Source organism: Monocercomonoides exilis (genome assembly GCF_001643675.1).
Source record: "Monocercomonoides exilis strain PA203 chromosome Unknown scaffold66-335014, whole genome shotgun sequence".
Lineage (NCBI taxonomy): Eukaryota > Preaxostyla > Oxymonadida > Polymastigidae > Monocercomonoides > Monocercomonoides exilis.
Window position 1 is genome coordinate 170659 of NW_027150611.1, and position 24996 is coordinate 195654.

Below are 24996 nucleotides of genomic sequence, written 5' to 3' on the forward strand. Positions count from 1 at the left end.
ATCATTTTGTATTATTTTTGTAAATCTTTGCTTATTATTATATTATCGTTTTAAAAATCAAAACATCAAATAAAAAAACCTCATTTAATGAAATATGTAAAGGGTAGATCACTATTTAAACTTGAAACCTTTTTCTTTCGTGGATAAAGTGCAGTTATCGAATAAATGTCCGGGAAAGGAAGGCTATCCGCTGAATTATTTCAGTTAATCGGAGAATTGAATCGAGGTTCTCGTCCGATACGCCTTGAAGATGTAACTTCTCCTTATGTCCGTATTCAAAGAACGCTGAAAGAAATATTGGCGTATCTTAGGAGTGACACGAAAGATAGAGAAGTTTGGCAAGCGTTTGCAAATAGTAAAGCAATATCTATCAACCTCTTGCCTCTGTTTAAAGAATCAATGGAACTTTTTGAACAAGAAAAAAGGAAGGGAGAATTTTCAAATGAAAAAAAACTTAATGCATTAAAATCTGTTCAACTAACAATTCTGAAAATTCTTGTATTTGCTACCATGCCCATCCACAGTGACCTGACATTGCAGACTCACTCAACAAAGAATACTGATGAAGCTGCTTTAAAAGATGCATATGAACTTCCACTAAAATACGGGCAAACATTTTTTAAATTTGAAGAAGCTCTTTTTACAGATTCATTATTTTTTATGACTCTTGTCCATTTGTATATGTCAATCATTCCTTCTGAAGAAGAAATTACAGAAATCTTTGCAGCAACGAAGCAAAATAGCAATGATGAAGTTCATATTATTCAAATTTCGTATGTTTCTAGAAAATATTTAACTTTGTAATCATTTAAATTTTGTTTTTTTATTGTTGCTCATTTTTCAAGTCAAGCTGATGCGCAAACGATGGAACTTATTCTGACATTAATTCGAAATATCATGTTTGTAAGTGGGCCTCGTAACGAAGGAATGATAAAAGTTATGGCTGCGAATGGGGTTTTTGACATGCTTGCATTCACAGCAGAAATATTTCCAATTTGTCCCGCACTGAATCCTTTAACAAAGTTTGTTTCGAAAGAGCCATCAATGGTTGCTCAGCTTATCATTGAATGTTTCGCACTGCTGTTCCGCGATGTGCAGCCTGACGCGCTTTGGAGATCCAAAGTGAAAGCTCCAATTCAATTCAAGAAAACGGCAGAAATCGACCAAAAAATGTCATCTCAACAAATGCCTGCATCTTTATCTGCTCCTTCTTCTCCTCATATTTCTGCATCGTCCTCTTCTTCATTACCTCTTACGCCACCAAATTCTCCAATGCCCCCAGCTTTACCAAAGGAAGTCACACAAATCCAGCCCATTCGAACAGAAGCTGACAATATTTTGAGGCAATATCGGCTGAAACATGAGAATACTGCACCACTTCTGAGACATCATCGCATAGATGAGTCGTTTCCAAAGGGGAAAGGTGCAGAAGTTGTTGCTGCTCTGTACCAGTCATCGTCCCAAGCACGCAATCAAGTTTCAGCTGCTTCCGCCTCTGCATCTGCCTCTGCTTCCGCTTCCGCTTCTTCTTCTTCTTCGTTGGTTTCTGAAAGTTCATCGACAATGATACAATCAATTTTGAATAAGAAGGTTAATGGTGGAGAATCATTTCCTTCAACAGCAATTGCTCCACTCATTTCGCCTAATCAGCCCAGTTGCTATTTTCCTTCTTCTTCCAATCGCCTTTTATCATCTTCTGCATCTTCTTCATCCTCTCCACTTTTCACATCCACTCCCTCATACATTTCACGAAGATATCCATCTGGTCTTCCATTCCTTTCTGAACCTCCACTTCAGCTATTCCGCTTCGAAGATCCCTTTTCCCATCCAGTCGCTCCTCAGCGCAATTTCAGTGTTAAATCAATTAAAGTTGATTCTCGCCCTCTTCCTGGCAAAAGTAGCTTGCTCAAGTTTGACACAACCACACTCTCTCTTCTGTTTGATGTGGCACAGCTTTTGGTATCACGATCTACAGAGCTGGTGTCTGTGACTGTGCAAGAGATGATTCAGGGCTTTGGAAACGAGAAGCTGGAGATTGATGCTGTCTATTGGATGCGTGTGTTTGCAATGGCGCTGGGTACAGAGCGCATTCTGTATGACGATGCAATGCGGAAGTGGTGGACAGGATGGATGGAGATATCATTTCTGATGGACGAGCAGGAGAAGAACGAGCAAAAGAAGAACAGAGAAAGCAGCAATGACTCGGCAGTCAAGCCCAATTCATTTGAATCAGCTCTGCTTTTCTCCTCTTCTCTTCCCAGTAAGTCACATACGTCTATTGTGCTTCCTCGAGTACCTGCTGGAACGCCTTTTCTTCCTGCTCTTTCCAGCAGCGTGACTCCTCTGCCAAATCTTCCGCCTTCACTTGCTCTGCGGCTGGTTGCTGCTGCTGATGCAGTTGCTTCTCAACTCAAAGGAATGGAGATGAGCGGTCCATATGGCTATCTACAGGCATTTTCAGAGAAAGAGAACAAAAATGAAAAAGAAATGCAGAGTTCATCTGAAATGGACAAAGAAAGTGAAGATGCGTTCAACATGCAAGAGAAGATAACACAGGGCATGATTGAAGGAGAAATCCCCAGTGATTTACATGAAAACGAAAAGCAGAATGCTGAGATGTATGCCTCTTCTTTGTCCTCTTCGGCAAGTGCATCTGCTTCAGGAGCTCATTGCTTATCAGACCCAATGGATTCGATCCAGTCAAGCCTTGTAATGGGCAATCCATCACCGTTTCCTTCTTTCCCGTCTGATTCGTCACAGCAATTAGAGCTAGATAATTTTATTGATTCGTCTTCGTCGCAAACGAAAATTCTTCCAATGTCATCTCTAAATAGCCAATCTTCTGATTTCTCTTCAACAGAGTTACTTTCTTTGCGTCCTCTTCCATTCTTCCTCCCTCTTTCTCCACCTCGTTACAACTCTTTCCTCTTCATTCCTCTTCTCCAACCTTCTGTTTTCCGCTTTCTTTTCACCCGTATCACAGACTGGATATCAACACCAGAGAAATACGTTGAACTGTCTTCGGGTGTGAGGTTACTGGTTGAGTTGTGTTGGTGTTTGCATCTGATTCTGCTGATGGAGAACACAGCTCAGATCAAAGCAGACATGATTGTGGAGGAGATGAAGAAGGAGGACGATAACATGCTCCGTCAAAAGATGAAGGAAGAAAGCAAAGAAAGCGAAAACGAAGACTCAGAAACAGAAAAAGAAGAGACAAAAGATCCCTTCCGCTCCAATCTTTCTCTCACTCAACTGACAACACCGCCAGTTCTGCCGCTCCTTCTTCCTGTGCGACGTTTGGTGGAGAAGCTGCTCGCCGAAAATCAGCTGCTGGACATCTGCCTTCTGCTGCTGAGGAAGTTCCAGCTGAGATCGTGGGGATACGATGTGCTGACTGACATTGTGCAGTTGTGCTCGCTCACTCTGTCGCTGCACAGATGGAGCGACATGCGCGATGAAGGAGAAGATCTGATGGAAGACGACGAGCCTGAGCTGAGGGTGAATGAAGACGGAGAGCCAGAATGGTGGGAAGAGATGGAAGAGTATGCAGAATGGGGCAATGAAGAGGAAGAGATTGAGGATATTTTTGATGGAGGAGATGTGGATCAGCAGGAGGGGCTGCATAAGCTGTTGATGATGGCAAAGGACAAAGAAGGGAAAGATGAAGATGGAAAGATGAAAGGAGAAAGCAACGACACAGTTGAAGAACTTAATGATGATGTGAAAGAAGTTATTGTTGTGAATGAGAAAGAGAACAAGAAAAGCATAACGAAAAATGGTTTGGGAATGAAAATGGAAGAGATAATGATGAAAAAGAAGGAAGAAGAGGAAAGAAAGAAAAGAAAAGAAGAAGAAAGAAGAAGGAGATTTGAGGAGGAAGAAGACGAAGACGATCTATTTGACGAAGAAGAAGAGGAGGAGGAGGCAGAAGAGGAAGAGAAAGATGAAGAGGAAGAAAAAGAAGAAAAAGAAGAGAAAGAAGAGAAAGGGGAAGAAGAGAAAGAAGATAAAGACAAAGAAAATCAGGAAAAAGATATTGAAAATCACATTGACAGCAGTAACATAGATGACAAAAAAGAGGAAACGGAAGACAAAAAGAAAGATGAAAATGATATCCATTGGCTGGAAGAAGAAGAAAAGACGACTGAAACAAGAGAAGAAGTAAGAAGAAAAGAACAAGAAGAAGCGCCAGAACCATTGAGAATGGAATTTGAAGTATCTTCCACGCCTTTCACAACAGTCTCAGAATCAAATGATACTACTGCTTCTGCATCTGCATCTGCATCGTCTTCTATTTCAACTTCAGATTCTGCATCATCCTCTGCTTCAGCTTCAGCTTCAGCTTCAGTATCATCATCTGCATTGTCTGAAGCATCCAATGTAAATGCTTCAAATGATGTAACAAGCGAGGGAATAGAAGCAAATGAACCTGATTTGGAGGAGATATTAAAGTCTGAAGATGAAGAAAACGCTGCTCAAAAAGAAATCTCTGAAAAATCGTCTGTTGTTAACAATGCAAATGCTGTTGAACTTGAAGATAATGAAACAATTGAAGTCTCAGCAGACAAGCTGAAAGAGATCGAAGAAGAGCGACAACTTCGACTGGAGTTGGAGGAAGAGAATGAACGTCTTGGAAACAAGTTAGATGTGTTTGGAATGGAAGCTATTGGAAGCAATGCAGGTGGGCCAAGAGGAGCAAAGAACAGGAGGAAGAAGAAAATGATGAAGGGAAAGAAATGGAGGAGAGGAAAAGGAGGCAAAAGAATGAACAAGGGAGCCTTCGGAACAGCCGAAGAGGAAGAAGAGGAAGACGAGGAAGACGAAAGCGGATTGAGTCATCCAGATTACTCCACACGCCATTCTGATTTCGTTCATGCTGCACGCAGGTTCTCCATTCAGTCATTTGTGAAGCTGTTTGTGTTTGTCCTGTCGAATGAGGATGAGAACACGCCAGCTGTGAATGACGCAGTTGCTGCTCTTTTGTGTGTCGTTGCTGATCCACAAGAGCAGGGGCTGTCACTGTTTGCGTCTGACTTGTCTGTTTCGTGCTGCGAGGCGAGAAACAGATTGGAAGGATGGAGAGAAGGGAAGACTGCACTAAGTGTGGTGTCGCGTGGGATGAAGAAATGGATGAGAGAAAAGAGAGAAAAGAAAGAGAGGGAAGAGAAGAAAGAACAGCAAAAAGGAGATAACATTGAATTCAATTTGATAGCTGATCCAGAATTCAAAACAGAGAATAACAGAACGACTGAGCTTCTGCTTGCATCGCGAATGTCCCACCGAACTTCCCCGTTTTTCGGTATTTTATATCAAATTCAATATCTCTACTCATTTGCATCGGCACTTAATAAGCAGAAGCAAAGAGAAGATCTGCATTGCAGAAACATCATGGAAATTATCTCAAAAATGAAGGAAGAAGAAAAGAATGCAAAGCTCAAAGAACAGAAAATGCTGCTTTCTCCAAAATCTTCCTCAAAATCTTCCTCAAAATCAATTGTGAATCGATATGTAGCAATGAAAAAATCAAGACAAATAAGTTCTGCTTCAGCATCAGCTTCTGCATCGAGCTCTGCTTCTGCTTCTGTTTCTGCTTCATCTGCAGCTTCAGGAAAGCCCTCTTCTCAATCAAACATGTCTCTTCTGCTCTCTACTCCTTCTTCGCTTCTTTCGCGCATGCCTCCTTTGTACACACCATCGATTGCTCATCTGTCGCGATGTGTTGTCTCCTGCTTTGCAAAAGAAAGTGCTGATAATCCGAAGCTGTATTTAGAATCTCTTTGGAAGATCAACCCAATGGATGAGCGTGCAGCATTGATTAGAGAACATCACGGTGTGCTGCAAGTGGAGAAGAAGGAGAGGAAGAAGCGGGCAGGAGAGATGGGTGGATACTACAGTGAGGACGAGAGCGATGGATGGGGCGGTGGAGGGAGAAGGAGAGGAAGGAGAGCAAAGATCAATTCATTTGGTTTAGATGATGACGATCTGCTGTCAAATGATGGGCTGATTCGAAGAAGAAGAATGCTTGCTGGCAGAGGTGGAGATGGAAATGCAAATGAAAGCAGCAGCGAGAAGGAAGAAGAAGACTTGGAATGGATTAAATCACTTGGGAAGGAGAAATCCGGAAAGAAGAAGAAGAGAGAGAGAAGGAAAAGAAAGGCAAGGATTGAAGACGAGGACGATGAAGAAGAGTCAGGCAGTGAAGAAGAGTGGGGAAGCGATATGGACGACGAGATCCTTAAGAAAATCGGAAGTGGCAGAGAATATGAAAAGAGAGAGAAAAAGCAAAGAAAGATTGAAGATGACATGGTTGATCTTGACGAACTTATCAAAAAGAATAAGAGAAGAAGGAGAAGAGAAGAAAAAGAAGAAGGAAAAGGAGATGAAAGCTCCGAAGAGGAAAGTGATTTAGATGTTCTATTTGACAAGTCATTGCTTGTATGGGATGATAACAAGACGAGAAAAGTGCAGGAGATTATTGGGTATGTTATGGAGATTGTGGATTATGCGGAAGCAGCTGCAACAGCCGAAGAGAAAGTGGATGAAATGATGAAGACTGAACAAGAAGAGGAAGGAAAAATGGAATCAGAAGATAAAGAGAAAGAAGGAGAAGAAAAGGAAGAGTCGACTTTAAGCAAGGAAGACAGAATTCGACAGATGATTGAAGACAAAGAAAAGCAAATAAGCGTTGAGAATCCGTTTGCGAAAGAGCAGATTCCAACAAAGCAGCTAATTTTGCGCACACTCAGCCGAAAGCTGTCTGATGTGTTTACACAGAAAGTTTTGAAAGGCAAAGTTGAAGCAATATTCGGTGAAACTTTCTTTGAAAACTTGGATCAAGTTCGAAAGTTGTATGGAAAAGCGAAGCCAAAGGCAAAAGAAAGAAAGGCAAAGAAGAACGAAACTGGAGAAACAAAGAGAAGAAAGAAGAAGGAACAGAAAGGAAGTGAAGAGAGTGAGTTTGGTGTTGGCAGCGATGCAGACAGCATATTTGGAGATGAATCCGAGAGTGAAAGAGAAAAGAAAGCAGGGTCAGACGAAGAAAGCGAGAAAGAACGTGTTTCAAAAGCCAGAAAAGCAGCTAAGTTGGAAGTGAAGAAGAAGAACATGCTGAAGCAATGGCCAAAACGCAAGCTGCAGGAATTGATTGATCAGTACAACGATATGAAGACCCTCTTTACGTCTTCTTCTCTTATTGAATCTCAGCCATCTTCACTTGACTCTTCTCAGACTTCTGGTTCAATTGAAAGCCCTCTGTTTTCATCAGAGTCAGCTGCTCTGCCAATATACGATCTGATATTCAGTGCGCTTGAAGAGAAAGGAAAGGAAAGAGAAGGAGAAAGAAAAGGAGACGAGCCGCCGCTTAGGAAAGTGGATGTGAGGGCGCAGCTTGTGCTTGCTGGTCTGCCTTTGCTTGGAGAAGGGAAAGGGTATTTGGAGACTGGATTCAATGAAGGGGAGAGAGAAGAGATTGAGATGCTGGAGAAGATGATGGAGAAGAAGAGAGAGAGAATGAAGGGAAAGAAAGGAAAGAAAGAAGCAGAAGAAGAAAAGGAAGATGAAGAAGAAGCAGAAAATGATGAATCAGAAGAGAACAAACAATCAAAATCAAAAGCACGAAAAGAAGGAGGAGAAGGAAAGGAAGAAGAAGAAAAGGAAGAAAATGAAGATTCTGAGAAAAAGAAGCATCATAAACATCATCACAAAAAAGACAAACACAAAAAAGATAAAAAAGACAAGAAGAAGAAGCACAATCATAGCTCTGTCAATACAAACAAAGGTAAATCCTCGTTAATGACGAAATTGGAGCGTTTAAGACGATGGAGCGGAGATACAAGTGAAGACAATGCAAACATTGAGCTGAATGAAGAAGGAAAGATGAAAGCAGATGAAGAAGGAGAAGATGAAGAAGCATCGATTGAGCTGAAGTCACTAAGTCAATTGAAAAGAGTGAAGAGGCAATCATATGGTGATGATGCAGGAGATGATGAAGGAGATGGAACAATTTCAAGTCAGCCTTTGCCTTCTTCTCAACCATCAGAATCAAGTGAATATAGAATCCCATCTATCGACTCCCTTTATGAATAAACATTTCATTAATCTGAATTGCGGGAGGAAACTTTTTTTTTCCAATTCTTTTGAATCTTTATCACTTATTCTTCATTTCCATTTTTAATGACATTTCACATTTATCAAATCTTTATTAAAATAGAATACCTTTCAGGTTTCGTTGATAGAATTGATGGCAGTGGAAGATATTATTCAATAAAGAAAATTTAATGTTAAAAAAATGTTGTATGTTGTCAAATAAAATATTAATTAAAACTTCGTTCACAAAGTTGCATTCATCTTTGTTGCTGATTTGACAGAGAGCTGAAGCGGGGCAAATCCATCTTTTGCATAAAGAGAGAACTCAACATAAAACCTACGCCAAAGGAGTTCAGATCGAATCTCTTCGCGTTTGTCAGTGTCAAATGAAGAGAGCTGATCTGCTGTATATCCAATGAGCGTGGCAGCAACTTCGCTGAATAGCGTAGTGGATAGAGAGCCTGTATGATCCACAAAACAGCAAGTGACTTTCAAAGCAAGCGAAGGAGATGCACCACAAGAAGAACACGGCGGAAGAGAAGATAAATCAGGAAGCGATGTCAACGAATCAGAAGATGATAAAGTTGCTGAAATTGATGAATGATGTATTGTTTTTTTGCAACTAGCACATCGAAGAAAAAACGGACGAGTCAGATCGATATCTTCAAGACAAACCATCACGGCTCCTTGTTGAGATCCAGATGTTGGGGTGGCCGAATGACCAACAAGTGGTGCAAGATATTCCTGAATTCCTTGAATGGTAGTTAATTGCGCTGAAGCAGCAGAAGACTTTGATGGATAAGAAGATGAAGAAGATGCATACGAAGAACTTTGTGATGAAAAAGGTAATGATCGTGCAGCAATTGAATCTTGTCCTTTCATCTGTTCGTTTCCCATAAACATTTCTTTTGAAAACCCGCTTGGATTCAATGTTATAATGGAATTCATGCTCGTGTTGCATCGGACTTTTCCTGCAAAAACGCTAACGCCAACATTTGTTACATGCACAATTGATTCTCCCGCGTGCAATCCTCTCATCACTGTGCCTTTTTCTCCCCAACAAGATAAAACTATTTGCATCCCTTTTTCTTGTAATGTTACATCTTGCTTCTCAACGCCCCTTCCTCTTTTTGTTTTAATCATTGTAGGCTTGGATACTGCTTCCACAAGTCCGACTATTGAAACATCTCTTTTTCCCTTAAATCAAAAATGTCAAAATTCAAGCAATGAAAGAAACAAAAATCATACCACATGTGCAAACAGATCTTCAAACGGTACAGTTTGATAAACTTCATTTATGCCAGGAGTCACATTGATTCCTGTTTTGAAAAATAATTAATACTTGAATAGTTTTTCCAAAAAAAGGTTATTGAGCAAACTCTTGAGCAAAAAAAGTCCAACTTTTCCCCCATCGGGATAGGTTGTTTGGTATGTATCATCTAGTACAAGAATATACATTTTCTCCCCTGAAGCCTCAGTCTCCCATTTGATATAGGATGGATGAACATCTATTGAATCATAAGCTTCAAAAGAGTATTCATTTTCCTCTGCAAATGATCCAAGACATAAAACTTGACACCTATGCGAATTTGATTCCGAATCAGCAAGAACAAATCGCAGTTCAGAACGATCTGAAAAGAAAGAAAAATAAATAGTTCAATTCTAATATATAATTAACGAACGAGTTGTGGTGTTCAGTTCCAATTTAGGTTTTTGCACAATAGTTCCAGTTATTGATGGACTTGAACAATCCCTAATATTGCAGATATTTCTCACCGAAAACATGATTCATTCATCTTGCCTGATTTTCATTGAGTAGTTATGGTTGAACCATTTTTCTGTAAATAATAAAGGTCAAGATCTAACAAGCTTTGAAAGTTGTTCAATGTCAGAAGGAAAAAGTCATTGGCTGAATTTTCGAGAGCAATCATTGGAAGATAAATTAAAATTAGGACCGATTGAAAAGTGGAGAAAATACAGAATCTTTCCAACTAAACTTGTTCTTCAATTTCTCACATCAATATTTATTCTTGTTCAATTCTCACTTCTTAATTTTTCAAAAGACAATGAAATAACTTCATCAAAGGAAATGATGTTAGCCTTTTTTATGCCAGCTGAATTTGATCATTATGAACGGAAATATCAAACATATCACTTTTTTCGCTCTTCTGAGTTTCTGGATCATTTAAAAGACGTTACAACTCGATTTTTCAATTGGAAACAAACAACTGTTGGAGATTATTCAGTAAACATTGATGATTCACCACCACTTTCCAAATTTTCATTTTATGAAGGATGGCCAAAAGATGGGCAGCCCCCGAAAATATCTAGGATTAGCGAAAAAACATTCACTCTCACTGAAGATAACCCGTTAGGACCATTTAATGAAGATGAAAATAAGCAAAAACTTTCAATTAGAATGATGAAGCAATACAAAATAACTTTTAAATTTTCAACGCATAGACATAACTGGGCTGAAGGGAAAAACAGTAGCCATTTGAAACATAACTTTGATAAATGGGAAGTTGAGCTAACTTATGATTTTACAAACCGAGGTGTTATTTCGTTGGGATATGATCTTACAAGAAAAGTTGAGTCAATCACTGTTGGAGACTATATTAGAGTAGCAATAAATATAGCCTTATTGATTTTATCGATCATTCAACTTGTTCTCACTTGGAAGTCTCTCACAGAGTCGTATTTCATTTTGTCTGAGGTTCGAAAAATCTACGAAGATCTTCTGAAACGAGGCGAATTCCATCTGCCTTGGTCAGCCATTCCCAGCAGACAAAAGAGGATGTTTTTCAACACTTCAAACGTTTTGACGTTCATTTCATCGCTTTCGTGTCTGATTGGAAGCGTCATCGAGATCTTGACGCTGGTGGGCGTGATGGGCCAGTCGCGGCTGGGTGACTTTCTGAGAGGAATAACAGCGCTGTTAGTGTTCACGAACTTCCTCCGCTTCTTCCTCTTCTCCAAAAACTATTCGATGTCTGTTAAAGTCACCGGAGCGTCTCTGCCAGTGATCTGGCGAATGACCGTGGGTGCGTTTCCGTTTTTCTTTGGGTGCATGCTGATGGCGTGCTCGTTGTACAGCGACCATCACGAATGGTTTGACGGCTTTGGGCAGACAACACTGACGTTGTGGGGAGTAATGAATGGCGATGTCATTCTGGATCTGTGGAGCGGTATATTTTCTGTTTCTCCGCTGTTTGGGCTGGTTTTTGAGATCGGCTTTGTGTTTTTCTTCATCTACATCATTGTCAATCTCTATTACTCAATCATTGAGGAAGCATATTTTCAGACAAAGCGGCAACTTTATTCTGATTGGGAATGGAACGAAGCAGCTGGAGTGACTGATGAAGAGTGGGAAAGATTGATTGGTGTGCTTTGGACTCGGCAAAAGGAAGAGCAAAGAGAAAGAAAGAGAAGGGAAAGAATAGAAAGGAAGAAGCGCAGAATTGAAAGAAGAGAAAGAGTACTGAAAATGAAGGAGGAAGAAAACGAAAGAAAAAAGCAAACGGAAGAAGATGATCAAAATAAAAGAGAAGGGCAAAAAGAGGGAAATGAAGAAAAAGATCAGCAGAAATGCTTTGATGGGAGCGCAGATGAGCAGATAGACACATCCGCTTTGATTCCTGTGCAACCATCAATTAATTCTGCAGCGACGCTGATGAATCTGCCATCATCGCTTCCTTATTCTTCATCTGCTTCATTGACACATAATGATTCGTCATTTAATGTGCTTATTGGAAGAAAGCACAGCAGAGACAGCCGAGCTGATATTTCAGAGGGCTTTGAAGACAAAAATGGAAGAGAAGAAAAAGAAAAGGAGAAAGATAGCAATGGCTACATTGCAGCATCTGTTATGTCGATCAATAGCGATGAAATGGGCTCTTTAAGATCAGAAGACGGCTGAAAAAATGTATCACGTTATTTCTTGAAATTTCTGATATTAAGCTTTTAAAGTTTCGCTTTGAAACAGCAGCAATTCTTCTGTTTATGTATTGAAATTACGCTATTTATATTTAAATGAAGCAGTTGTAAATTTGCCTGAATATCTTTTCCATTCATTAGAGAACATGGGTGACCCTTCATCAATCTTTGCTATGCCCAAATCAAAAGAGGCTCTTTCTTCTTTAAATCTTCCATTTCATAACATTAAAGAGAATTGATTTTTATTTTTTTTTTGTTAATCTCATATTATAAATGGAGTGTATCTTTCTTGTTTTATTTATAAATTGAGCTTTTGTACCAATTGTTTATGAAGTATTTCCAGATCAATTGTTTTGTTAATTCTTTTTTGTTGAAATTTTTCGGTCATTTCAATGTTTTTGACATGTTGTCTTTTCTTCTTTCTCTAAAAAAAACAAGCAATGTTCATTATTTACAACTCTTTAATTCAACGACTCAATCAAAATAGGAGTCGGAATACTATTCAGAATAATACAAATTTGAGTGAAATGGGCAGGAATGGATTCGAATGGGGTGTGATGTCAAAGTGGGGTGATTTGGGTCTGCATTGTGTGCTGTGATGATACGCAATAAATAAAAGTGTAATAATATAAAATTCACAAATATAACAACAACTTTACATTATGGATTGGATGGCTTCTCAAATAAATACCTTTATATCTCATAAACAAGAAGACAGATCCATCCATATTATTAGTGAATGATGAAAATTAAGAGCGAAAGATTTCAAATGAAGTCTTTCAATTAGAAAATAATACATTGTAATAAAAAAATAACAATAATACGTGAGTTTGTTTGTTTACGTGTGTACGTGTGTGTGCGTGTACGTGTGTGTTTGCTTCAGTTGTTAATCACATGGTTGTCACAGCATTTCCTCCTTCTAACCTTTCTTGATTCAAACTCATAAGAACAACAGACAATTCAATATTTTTTTTTTGCCTTTTTTTCATCAAACATATGCAGACACAATCATTAGATGGGGAGAGAAGCGTAACTGATGTGACAATAAGAACAAAAGTGTCTGCTGCTGAATAGAAAATATTGCAAAAATGACGCTGTGAAATATTTATTTTTATTCGCTTTCTTTCTCAACTTCATCCAACTTCTCCTCTTTTCCTTCTTCTTTTCTATACTTCATTTTTCATTTTTCATTTTTCTCTTTGTAAACTTCACTCATTTGGCTTTCTGTGTTTATATTTTCATTTTTATCTATCTCTCATTCTTCTCCCTTTTATTCCTCATTCTTTTTCTCTCTAAGTTTTTATCTTTTCAGTTACAACTCGATTTTCATCGCCTTCTTCCTCTGCCACTTCTTCTTCCTCCTCCTCCTCCTCTTCTTCCTCCTCAATTTCTTCTTCGCATTCTTCTCCCTCATCTTCCTCTTCCTCTTCCTCCTCATTCTCTTCTTCATTATCATTCTCCTCTTCCTTCTCTTCCTCTTCCTCTTCCTCGCTTTCTTCTTCTTCTTCCTCTTCCTCCTCCTCCTCCTCTTCTTCTTCTTCTTCTTCCATCTTCTCTTCCGCATCTTCTCTTAAAGTATCCAATGCAATTTCTTCAATGAATTTCTTCGCTTCACTTTCTCCCAACGAAGAAAATAGGATTTCCAAATCTCCCTTACGAAACAGCGGAGCCAGACGAGAAAATAATGGAAGTGATTGATTGGATGATGATGATGGAGAGCCTTCATGTTGAGCATGTTTATCTCCAGACTTTGGCGAAGTGAAGGGCGAGAATGGCCAATTAGATAGTTTTATCTCTTCATCTGAGTCACTTTCTATTTGCATTCTTTCACCTTCCTCCATTTCCTTTGCTTTTTCTCTTGCCTTCCGTCTTTCGTCGTCTTCGGGCAGACGCCACTCCGACTGCCTCGACAGGAGCGTTCTTCTGACAATATCTTCCCATCTGTCTCTTCTTCTGCTGAAGGCAGCTGCGATGTGCCTCTCTCTTTCGAGCACAAACTGGCACAGACAGAGCTGGAAGTGCAGAGAAAGACTCAGAAACGACTGCGGAAGAGGAGGGGCAGTGAACACAGTGGGGCGTGAGTCGATGTATTCCTCGTTTCTCTTCTGCTCAAATGACAGAAGCGTCTTCAGCAGAGCAATGGAGCTGAAGAGGAGCACAATCGGGTGAGGAAAGATTTCTCTCGCATGTGGTATATTCGGATCCTGCTTTAATTCTTCTGCTGTGAGAATGGCGTGAGGACGAGAGAGCACACGAGCAAACAGCCTCTTCAGAAGAAGCGTGCCGAAGAGAAGAGAAGACGACGAATGAAGCATTGGGTCAAAGATTGGATCGGCGGGGGATGGGAAGTGATGGTCTATCACTTCTTTCTCTTTACTATTGTCTTCTTTCTCTTTCTCTTTCTCTTTCTCTTTCTCTTTCTCTTTCTCTTTCTCTTTCTCTTTCTCTTTCTCTTTCTCTTTCTCTTTTTCTTTTTCTTTCTCTTTCTCTTTTTCTTTCTCTTTCTCTTTTTCTTTCTCTTTTTCTTTTTCTTTTTCTTTTTCTTTTTCTTTTTCTTTTTCTTTTTCTTTTTCTTTTTCTTTTTCTTTTTCTTTTGGCAAAGACTCTTGACAAATTTTCTTCTCCTCATCCTCTTCCTCTTCCTCCTCTTCTTTCTTCTTCTTATTCCTCAGGTAAGCAGAGCACGGTTTTTCAAGAGCCTCGTCCATCATCGCAGCCAGTTTGATGTTCTTCTGTTTGACAATCCACTCCACCAGCTGCTCTTTTGCTCTGAACATGTTGCTTTTCAGGGCATCCTGTGTGTCATAAAAGAGATGCCTCATCGTCCGCTTTGAGAGCAGATCAAACACACTCGCCGGCTGAAGCAGTGTCTTCCGATGTGAAAGAAGAGCTGAGATCAGATTAGATTCTTTCGCTTCTTCCTCTTTCCTCTCTTCCCCTTCCACTTCTCTTTCTCTTTCTTCATTTCCTCTCTCCATCTCTTCTTTCTTCTCTTCCTTCTTCTCTCCTTCTTCTTCTTTCTCCGTCTTCTTCTTCCAAATCCCACAAAACTGCACCCATCCCATCTCCAGCTCTATCTCTCCTGTCTCAAACACCTTCCTGATCATCCTCTGGAACTCCCTCTTCTGCTTCCTCATCTCCTTCTCCTTCTCCATCGCCTCTTTCCTCTTTCGGATGGCTTCTTTCTCTTTTGTCTGTGCTATCAGTGAATAAATGATCTCCTGCTGCTCTTCTGCCGAGAATGACTGCCAATCTTCTTGTAATCTGTTGAACACTTTGGGAGCTTCCGGTTTTGACAATGTTGTTCTGTTAATATTGTTATTGTTATTGCTTCTGATTGAAGAAGGAGCAGATGAAGGAGAAGAAGAAGATGATGATGATGATGATGCTTTAGACGGAGATGAGGGAGTGGCAGATGTTGCAGGAGATGCAGCAGGAGATGATGACAAAGCAGAAGGAGAAGAGGCAGGGGCAGAAGCTGGATACATTTCAGCCACTGACAGCATTGTTTGTGGTGGGAGCGTTTCAATCATTGCATAAGACACGTCTGAATCCATCGGAGAAATATAATAAGCAGGAAACAGAGATGAAGAGGGATACATTGAAGCACTCAAATAGTCAGCATTTGAATGTCTGTGAAGGCTTCTGCTTCTGTGATGGCTGTGCCGATGCGATTGCCGATCAAAAGAAGAAGAAGAAGAAGGTGAAGAGGAGGAGGAATAAAAGGAATAAGAAGAGGAAGATGAAGAAGATGAAGAAGAAGGAGAAGGAGAATATGAAGAAGAATGTCTGCGCCATTCAGATGAGCTGCTGCGAGAGTGCGAAAAGAAGTGAGCATCAGTCGAATGACTGAAGTGACTGTGTCTGTGTTTGTGCCCCTGTTTCTGTCTCTGTCCATTTCTGCTTCCACTTCTATTTCTATTTCTATTTCCTCTTTTGTGTCTGTGACTGTGTTTGTGTTTGTGTTTGTGAGTGTAATCTTCATCACTACAGCTGCTGATGCTGTGAGAGTGATACTTCGATTGTGCAAAGAATGAAAATGCCTCTCTGTCTGAAGAGAGGGATGACAAAGAAGGACTTCGCAAATGTCTGTTTGAATGAGAATGGTGATGATGAGTGTGTCTTCTCTGATGTTTTCTGCCTTTGTGTTTGTTGTTGTGATGTCTGTGAGAAGAGGATGGATGAGGCGGAATGAATGGAACAGACTCAGATTCTGATGAGGACCCACTGACGTGGGCAAAATGGCGTCTTGATAACACATTCACAGGAGAAAGAGAAGAAGATGATGAGGAAGAGGAGGAGGAGGAGGAAGAGGAAGAAGATGAAGAAGCAGAATGTGGAGTGATATTCGAAGACAATGCCTTGATGATCGACATGTCTGCTGCCTCCAGCACTTTCAGCATTCTCTCTTTCCTTTCGAGGCTGCTTTGTGTCTGCTCTTCTTTCTCTTTCACATACAACTTCGCACAAAACTCGCTGAAAAGATCCATCAAAATAGAATCTCCTAATTCTTCATCACTTTCACTACTGTCGAGGCTGTCTTTCTCCTCTTTGCATTCTTCTTCTGATGACTCTTCCTTCTGCTCTTTATCATCTTCATCCTTGGCTTCTGTTGCTTTCTCTTTCTCTTTCTCTTTCTCTTTCTCTTCGTTATTTCCTCTGTCATTTCCTTTTCTTTTCTCGCTTTTTGCTCCTCTGCTTTCCTTCTTTTTTTGATCTTTTTGTTTCTTCTCATCCTTCTTGCCCTTCCTCTTTCCTTTCCCATGGCGGTTCTTGATGTATGCCAATATCTTTCTATTGCTCCACCCAGCTGTCTTCCATCTGCTGTCCTCTTTCATCAGCCTTTTCGCCTCTTCAAACAGAGTCCCCGACGAAATCTGCCCTTTGCCTGCATATTCGCTGCACATCTTGTAGAAGCGAGCATAGATCACGCTCTTCCACGCATACAGCTTGTTTTGTGCTGACTTCTTTGTGTGTGTGATGTGCATGTTGTACAGCATCTGCCTCTCCTTCATCGTCCGCACCTGAACATACCGCTTGTCAGACACAACAAGCGGAATCAGCTCTTCAAACGGAGGCGCCTCAAACAAGACATCGATTTCGTCTTCTTCTGCAGGAGATCTCTGCATTTTGGGGTGAATGGAATAATACTGCTCAATCGCTTCAGCAAGAAGCTCAGTGAAATCATTGTACTTTTCATACTGCTGCTTCTTATGTTCGCTTTTTGATTTTTCTGACGAGGAAGATGAACTGCTGCGGCGTGCTGCAGAAGATGTAGGAGGAAGAGGGGGAGGGGCAGAAGAAGAGGCATGTGAGTCAGTCGATGTGTTTGCTCTTCGAGAAATCGGTTTGTGCTCGTTTCTCTCATCCGCTTTGGGCTCTTCAGCATTAGTGCCATTCTCGTGAGATACAAGATTTTCAGTGTGTTGACTTTGGAGTGCAGAAGCTGATGATTCTTCAGAGGAAGGCAGAGCATCCGAAATTTGGATTGGAAGTTCCTCAAGATGAACGTGAAGTGTATCAGATGAAGCATTATTTCCATTGTTGAAAACTGGAAAGACAGGGAAAACAGAGATTTCTGTGAGGGGAAAAAGAGATTTTATATTGAAAAGCATTTTAAAAAGAATTCAATATTTTTTAAAGGATGTTATTCAAATTAAAATTCAACAATTTTTGATTAATTTAATTATGAAGTTACAAAAAACCCAAACCTGAACCATTAGTATGCTCTATCACTTCGCGGAGGTACAGTTCTTGTTGGGTGTAAATATTAGGATTTAAGGGAGATAAAAGCTCGTGAAAAAAAAGAGGGCGAAGAATTTGTCGAGTTTTTGTTTTTGATTTTTGTTGACATTTTGTAAGTTTATGCTTATAATGTGGATGGTTTTTTCGATAGTTCTCAAGTTTGATGCGTATCTTAGGTGGCAGTTCCCACCGAGATTCTTGCGTTTGAATGTTAACGTGGTAAATCCTTCCTTCCATGTTTGTATATTCTCGCCAAGGTCCCTGTATTTGTAGTTTTATTAAGAATGATTCATATTTGAAAATACAAACGATTTATACCAATATTTCTCTTTCTTCTTTTGTGTACAGTTCAAGAGGTCTGTCAAAGAACGATCTTCTTGATAAAAAATGATAATAAATTGTTCTTCCATTAATTGTCTGTGAAATCCAGAACATATCATTCGAGTTCTGGTGAACATTATAATATTTTGAATTATACATCATTCAATAAATAAATTTTTCCAAAAGCAAAACTTCGATAAAACAATTCAAATTATCTCAATAAACTCAAACATCTTTTTTATTTGGCATTGTGTGGAATTGATAATGTGTAGTAGTGTTCTTCAAAATGAAATATAAACGAAAACAATGGTTGGTTTGAATTTGACAGTGGAAAATGCAAATGTCTATAATGGTTGTCCCATATTAAAAATAATCATTAGTTACGAATGATTTTGTTGATAACGATGAAATACGCTGGAATTTTTATTATTTAAAAAATAAAATAAATATATATAACATTTAAATTGTTTTGCAATTACTGTTCAAATGGAACGATTTTTAAATGTATTTGTTGAGAATCGTTGCGATGAGCCTCTTCTTGGACTTAATCTTGTTTCAAAACATGGAGATATTTCAGTTAGTGACGAAGAGAAACCAATAACTGTTCCGCCGCATAGCAGAGTTTTGGTTACAAAATTTTCAGCAGGGATTGGGAGTGAAAAAGGAATTAAAGGAAAGGCTCGATTTTCATGCGGTCCTCATGATGAACGTGTTGTAAAAATGAAATGGAAAGTGGGTGGCAAGCATGGAGAAAATAGATATAAAGTTATTTCTTCATCAGATATGTTCCGTGGACTTACACCAGTGGAAGAGCATGATGGACCAAATTCAAATGTCACTTTTGTTGTTGAAGCTACTGAATTATATAGTAAGCCATCCAATGAAGCCGACGAGCGTGCGCAATCATCGGTCTCGCAACATCAGCAACAAGAAAAACATCAATCCGTTAATTCTTCAAATCCTCAAGCGGCAGGTGGGATATCTGCTTAATGCATTTAATTATTCATAAAAAAGGAAAAGAATTTAGTTACACGTTTTACTGTTTCATCTGAAATTTTATTAGCTAATTTTAAAAAAAAGAATATAATACATATTGAACACTTTTTTTTAACTTTTGATCGTTTTGTTGAACAGATGAAATGAGTAAAAAGGAAAAGGAAAAAAATTTAAAAAGGATCTGTTTTAAATAAGCTCTCATCAAATGATTCAAATGATTTTTTTCTTTTTTGGTAATTTTTGTGCGGAAAAACAAAAAAAAAATCATTTCAACAAAAATTCCACAACATGATTTTTGAGTTTAAGTTTTAAAAAAATGAAAAATAAAATAGGAATAAACAATTATACCACAAATTTCTGAAGGTATAACACGGATATAAAAATATATTATTAGTTAAAGGAATGAAAAACAACTCATCTCGATTAGTATCTCCATCATGCATTTCATTTTGAACTGTCATTTATTCGCAACAACCTTTCCCACAGCTCATCACAATGCCGGATTTGACCATCGTGAGCATTTAGGGAACTTCAGTGTGCCTTTGTCCTTGAGCGATCCTTCTTTCCATTCGCCTTCAAATGTGATGCCAGTAACAAATGTCAGTATGCCCATGCCGTGCTTCCGATCATTCAGCCATTCTCCTTCATATGTGAGCTCTGGTGAAGTAAATATCCCTTTTCCTTCTCTCTATATAACATTTTCCAATTGTTTCATAAATAAATAAAATAAAAATTATTTTTTGATTTCAAATTATTCATAAAAAAAATTTGATAAAAAATATTCACTTCAATGACTTTTACAAAAATAAGACAAAAAAAGAAACATGAACTCATTTTGATTCAGCAAACCTTATCATTGACAAAATGGCCCACATAACTTGTTGTGTCGTTGTATGTCATTGTACCGTGGCCATTCATCATTCCATTCTGAAATTCTCCTTCGTAAATCCACTTTCCTTCATTCCTCAATTTTCCTTTGCCGCTGTACTTTCCATCAGCAAAGGAACCTTCATATACACGCCCATCGCTGTATGTGAAGACACCTTCTCCTTCTATTTTCGTTGTTTCAGTAAACAATTGAAAATATTATTGTTTTATTTAAAGAATTCGAAATACCGAAAAACATGAAATGAAAATCCATACCAATTTTGTCATCTTTGAAATCTCCGCTGAAATGATCGCCATTTCCATATCGCATTTCCCCGTGTCCATTCTATTGAAAGGAATTATGCAAAAAGCAAATAGAAATAAGAAAATTAATTGCAGTATTATTTCAATCAGCATTTCAAAAGAAAAAACAAATAGGATTAGAAAAGAAGATTTCCTTTAAAAATTTGTTGATGGCCATTCAATGAAAATTGAATATTTGAAACATTTATTGAGATTTCATTCTTTTCGAAAGACTGCACACTTTTTTCCCTGAATACCATTTGCCATTGTATTGTGAACCATCAGTGTAATTATAAACACCTTCCCCACTAATCTCATCATCTTCCCACTCTCCATCATATGAACTTCCATCTGGGAACCTGCACTTTCCTTTGCCTTCTCTTCTTCCTGCGCAATATATTCCAATCATAACATTTTTGAGTAATATTTGAAAATTTCATTTTCAGTTTTAATTTTTTTGCAAACAATCATGGAGAAATACTTTGAAAACTTAACGAAAATAATACCATTCTTAAACTCGCCTTCGTAAACTTCTTCTTTTTCGCCTTCATTTTCTGGTGGAATTGTAAGTTTACCTTTTCCATGTCTAGAATAGAGTTCATTCAATTAACTTTCAACGAATTTTTTTTAAGATTTCACAAAGCATACGGTTTCAAATTTAAAACTTCTCCTTCATATCTCCCTTCATCTTTATCAATAATTATTCCAGATCCTGTGAATTCGTTTTCCTGAAAATATTTTTTAGAAAAACAATATTAAAAATTAATTGAAGCACACAATCCAATCTCCATCATATGTTATATTCCCTTTCGTATATACTCCTTTTCCATGTCTTTTTCCTTCGACCACTTCCCCTGTGTATTGTGCAACTTCGGGTCCATCTGAAAAATATGAATAAAAAAACGAAGCTCATGAAGCAACCAAACCTTGCTTGTATATCCATTTTCCCTTTCCATTTGGCTTATCTTCAGACCAATTTCCTTCATATATTTCTCCTGATGGCCACACACACTTTCCTTGACCATTTCTTTGCCCTTTGACCATAGATCCAGTATATATTTCTCCCGTTGGGAACTGCATTGTTCCATAGCCTTCTGGAAGTCCATCAACAAAGGGAATGTTAGTTCGAAAATTAGATTCCTGTTTTGTTGACATTTTGTCAAAATCTAAATTTTTAGCACATATAATTTTTTCTTTTTCAATTTTTTCTTTATTGGAGAAAGTTTTCTCCATAGAAATAACCATTGATTTGTTTCTTTTAATTCTTCTTTTAACTGTTTGTATGTTTCATCTCATTGTGAAAAAACGCCCATGATTAATACTTGGCATCCTTTTTTTTTTTTTTTTGAATAAATACGATATTTTTAAAGAAATAGATGAAATATATTTTTAAAGGATGTTATTCTGATCATCACTGTTAAAATGTAGTGAGATGAATTGAAAAGAACCAAAATGGAATCGTCTTGGAAACTGTTTAAGATTTATTTTGTTTTTAGGGAAAAGTGAGAACAATAAAGAAGGTGAAAGAGCAAAAGCAAACGAAGGAAAGAGAAAGAAGTGAATGAAAATAAGAAAGTTCGAAAAACACGAGAAAAATGCAACAAATGGAACAGCATTGGAGAATAGACAGAGTGTTCAGAAGAAAGCGAGAAGAACAATATGAACGATTTTGTTTGGCTTCTCGAGTCATATGCGATGAAGGTGATTGCGATGTGAAAAATGATGCAAAGATGGAAAATCTGTAGCTTTCATGCAATTGCTCTGTTTGTGGAATGACACTGAAGAAGAATGGGAGTTGTTCGCTACTTTTCTTCATACGATCTGTTTAATGGCGTCAAAGGGGGAACTGGAGCATTTGAGGATTAAAAGCTGAAGAAGATATATGGAGATGTTGATCACTTTGCTGGTGAAGAAAAGAAGTTCCCGAAATTGATGCAGGCACTCTTTTCTGAAAAGTTATCATCTGCTTAGAATACATCGACGTAGCCATCTGAAACAAATTTTCAAACAATGTTTTCTTCTACTTTTATTTCTTCTCTTTATGATCTATTCATTCTTCTTCTCCTTCTTTCGCTCCTTCAACTATTTCTTCTTCATTTTTTTTTTTTTTCTTCTTCCTTTTCTTCCTGTTCCTCTTTAACTTCTTCAGCTTCTTCATCTTATTTGACTATTTTTTTCACATCAGAACTTGTTCCTGTTTTATTTTTGATGAAAATTATCAACATCAAAATGTGTTTCCTCTGTTTTTCAACAAGCACATCAGTCAAACCAAATGATATTTGATATGTTATTGTTGATATTGATTTTGAAGAAAATAACACCTATTTGTTCGTCATTGAAGCAACTTCGGATAATGACAACTTATCACAGTTGATCATAATATGTTTTGAATCGATTTTTTCATTGTTGTTGTATATTTGATGATAAATATCATTCATTAAGGTTTTAAAAAATGTGATATTTTTTGTCATAAGGCCACTTTTAGGGTATCCAAATGTCTTCATTAATAACGCTTTATTAAGATACGAATCATTTTCATTCGTTTTATGCATAAATTCATATACATAATAACATAAAAAAAAGTGTTTTAAAAAATTACTTATAAATTAGAAAAAATGAATAAATATAGGGTGGTATTTTTAATTTTATTTAAAAATTTTGATATGGTTTAAAAATTTTTGCGATATAATTAATCTAAAAAATATTCACCATTTTGAACTGTGATAAATTCCAATCGCTTAATCCAACTATCAAAGGCACGAATAATCATGTCTGAAGATGTTGAATAAAGAAATTTTCTTATATCTATTTCCAATTCTTCAAAATGAGAAATATTTTTCCCTTTCAGAGCCATATTTTTGTAGCCGAAGAGGAAAGAATCACATGGGGCAACATCAGGAGAATAAGGAGGATGAGGGAGAATATTTGAATGATGCTCCTCCGCAAAGATCTTAGATATTGCAGCTGTGTACGGACGAGCATTATCGAAATGAATAAAGTAATTTTTAGGAGAAACGGAAGAAAGGTCTTAGTGGATTTGGATGATGGACTTTAATATCGAATTTACGAAATATTCTGTATTCATTTTTGTTTTTTCTGGCAGAATATTGAGAAAAAACAACCCATGGACTGAAATGATAATCGAATACCAGAATTTCTTATCTGAATAAGTGTAATTTGCTGAGGTTGATTCTTCAGATTATTCTTTTCTCCATTCGCATTCCAAATTATTACTTTTGATGAAAAAGGATTCATCTCCTGTTATCAGCCCTTCAAAATTTTTTATCTGAAAATCTCGCAGTTTCTCCAATAATTGCTAGCCAGTTTGAACGCGGATTTTTTTCTGATCCTCATTCAGTGCGTACGGTACCCACCTAATTTTGTTAGAATGAAATTGTTATTTATCATGAAGAATACTTAAAATAGTTGTTTTTGCAACACTAAATTGTTCTGACAACGCTCTGGAGCTAATATGAGGATTTTCTTCCACTGCTTGTTGTATTTTCTTCATCAACACTTCATTTGTTGGCCTGCCGCGACTATAATGTCTCCTGTCAATTTCTTCTCGCCTTTGAATACTAATGATCCATGAACAATTCGTTCTGATATCCTGAAGTTTTAAACCATACACAATTTGTTGTTTTTCATATATTGTTCGGCATTCATTCCAATCAAAGTGCAGAACCCTGTAATATCAAATAGTTTTTGATAATTCATTTTTTATTTACGTATTTTTAATTCTTTGTGCAAAATATACAGGACCACTCTATTATATAAGAGTGATCCATAATTTGACATGATAGAATCTCAAAAATGCAAAAAGAAATCTATTTCATCAATAATTCGTATATTTTCAGACTTTCATTCAACCTGAAAATGGTTCTTCATAAATGTGATGAACAATCAAAATGTAACTTGTCCAAAATGTGCTCGTTATATGATATTTTGTAAAAAAATAAACAAATGAAAAAATTTTCAAATGTGAAGAGTACTCAGCCGAACGTTCAGAATCAAAGAGCAATGTTTTTTTCTGATAGAACATTAAATTGAATCAAATTCTTTTCAATATTTCACATGTTGTGGATAGGCTTGTCAGTCATTCGAATTCGTCTGATCACAGATTTCAACAAATCTTCAATAGGATATTGGGTGAGTGTTATTAGAACAGTTGCAACAGAACTGATCAACAGACAAAAAATTTCTCTTGATAGTGAAGAAGTTATTGTTCAAATTGAAGAGGCAATATGGAGGAGGAGGAAGAAACAGAAATGGATTTTTGGAGCTGTTGAGAAAAAAAGCGGCAAAATGGAAGCAAAAAAACAAATTCACATTGTTCCAAACAGAAGCAGAAAAACATTGATTTCAATTATTGAAAAATATAACAAAAAGAAAACAGAAATACAAAATGATGAGTTTAAAATCTTCAATCACCTAAAAGAAATCGGTTTCATTCACAAAACTGTTTGTCACAAACGAAACTGTGTCGATCCAGATTCTGAAGCTTGAACAAACAAAATAAAAGGTATTTGGAGCTATGCAAATTTATTTATTCCTTCTCGTAGTGTCGTTAAAAAAATATTTTCCCGATTGCTTATTTTTTATTTTTTTATTTTTATTTTTATTTTTATTTTTATTTTTATTTTTATTTTTATTTTTATTTTTATTTTTATTTTTATTTTTATTTTTATTTTTTTTGATTAGAAAAAGAAAACTTTTCTATTTTGAACAGTTAATATTGGATAC

General features: G+C 37.5%; 6 protein-coding genes across 6 annotated transcripts; 3 read left to right on the forward strand and 3 right to left on the reverse strand.

Annotated features, from left to right (window-relative positions):
- Positions 1-660: 660 nt before the first annotated feature.
- On the forward strand, positions 661-8232 carry MONOS_4468 (uncharacterized protein; the record flags this gene model as incomplete). The annotated part of the gene is made up of 2 exons (XM_067874542.1): positions 661-773; positions 846-8232. 2 exons carry the CDS (start codon positions 661-663, stop codon positions 8083-8085), a joined length of 7353 nt encoding a protein of 2450 aa, XP_067719098.1. The 3' UTR covers positions 8086-8232.
- Positions 8233-8328: 96 nt separating this feature from the next.
- Positions 8329-9870, reverse strand: MONOS_4467 (uncharacterized protein; the record flags this gene model as incomplete). The annotated part of the gene is made up of 4 exons (XM_067874541.1): positions 8329-9282; positions 9334-9404; positions 9465-9716; positions 9768-9870. The coding sequence occupies 4 exons, from the start codon at positions 9868-9870 to the stop codon at positions 8329-8331; spliced, it is 1380 nt and encodes a 459-aa protein (XP_067719099.1).
- Positions 9871-10174: 304 nt separating this feature from the next.
- Positions 10175-12115, forward strand: MONOS_4466 (uncharacterized protein; the record flags this gene model as incomplete). The annotated part of the gene is made up of 1 exon (XM_067874540.1): positions 10175-12115. One exon carries the CDS (start codon positions 10175-10177, stop codon positions 12002-12004), a length of 1830 nt encoding a protein of 609 aa, XP_067719100.1. The 3' UTR covers positions 12005-12115.
- A 349-nt stretch (positions 12116-12464) lies between these two features.
- Positions 12465-18336, reverse strand: MONOS_4464fu4465 (uncharacterized protein; the record flags this gene model as incomplete). The annotated part of the gene is made up of 4 exons (XM_067874539.1): positions 12465-17599; positions 17733-18027; positions 18085-18213; positions 18319-18336. 4 exons carry the CDS (start codon positions 18334-18336, stop codon positions 13314-13316), a joined length of 4728 nt encoding a protein of 1575 aa, XP_067719101.1. The 3' UTR covers positions 12465-13313.
- A 224-nt stretch (positions 18337-18560) lies between these two features.
- MONOS_4463 (uncharacterized protein) lies at positions 18561-19273 on the forward strand. Its single transcript, XM_067874538.1, has one exon. It carries the CDS (start codon positions 18574-18576, stop codon positions 19075-19077), a length of 504 nt encoding a protein of 167 aa, XP_067719102.1. The 5' UTR covers positions 18561-18573; the 3' UTR covers positions 19078-19273.
- Positions 19175-21461, reverse strand: MONOS_4462 (putative 2-isopropylmalate synthase). The gene is made up of 8 exons (XM_067874537.1): positions 21180-21461; positions 21031-21134; positions 20902-20981; positions 20760-20839; positions 20495-20640; positions 20227-20296; positions 19933-20135; positions 19175-19771 (listed from the first exon to the last, which is right to left on the reverse strand). The coding sequence occupies exons 1-8, from the start codon at positions 21406-21408 to the stop codon at positions 19574-19576; spliced, it is 1110 nt and encodes a 369-aa protein (XP_067719103.1). The 5' UTR covers positions 21409-21461; the 3' UTR covers positions 19175-19573.
- Positions 21462-24996: the final 3535 nt, after the last annotated feature.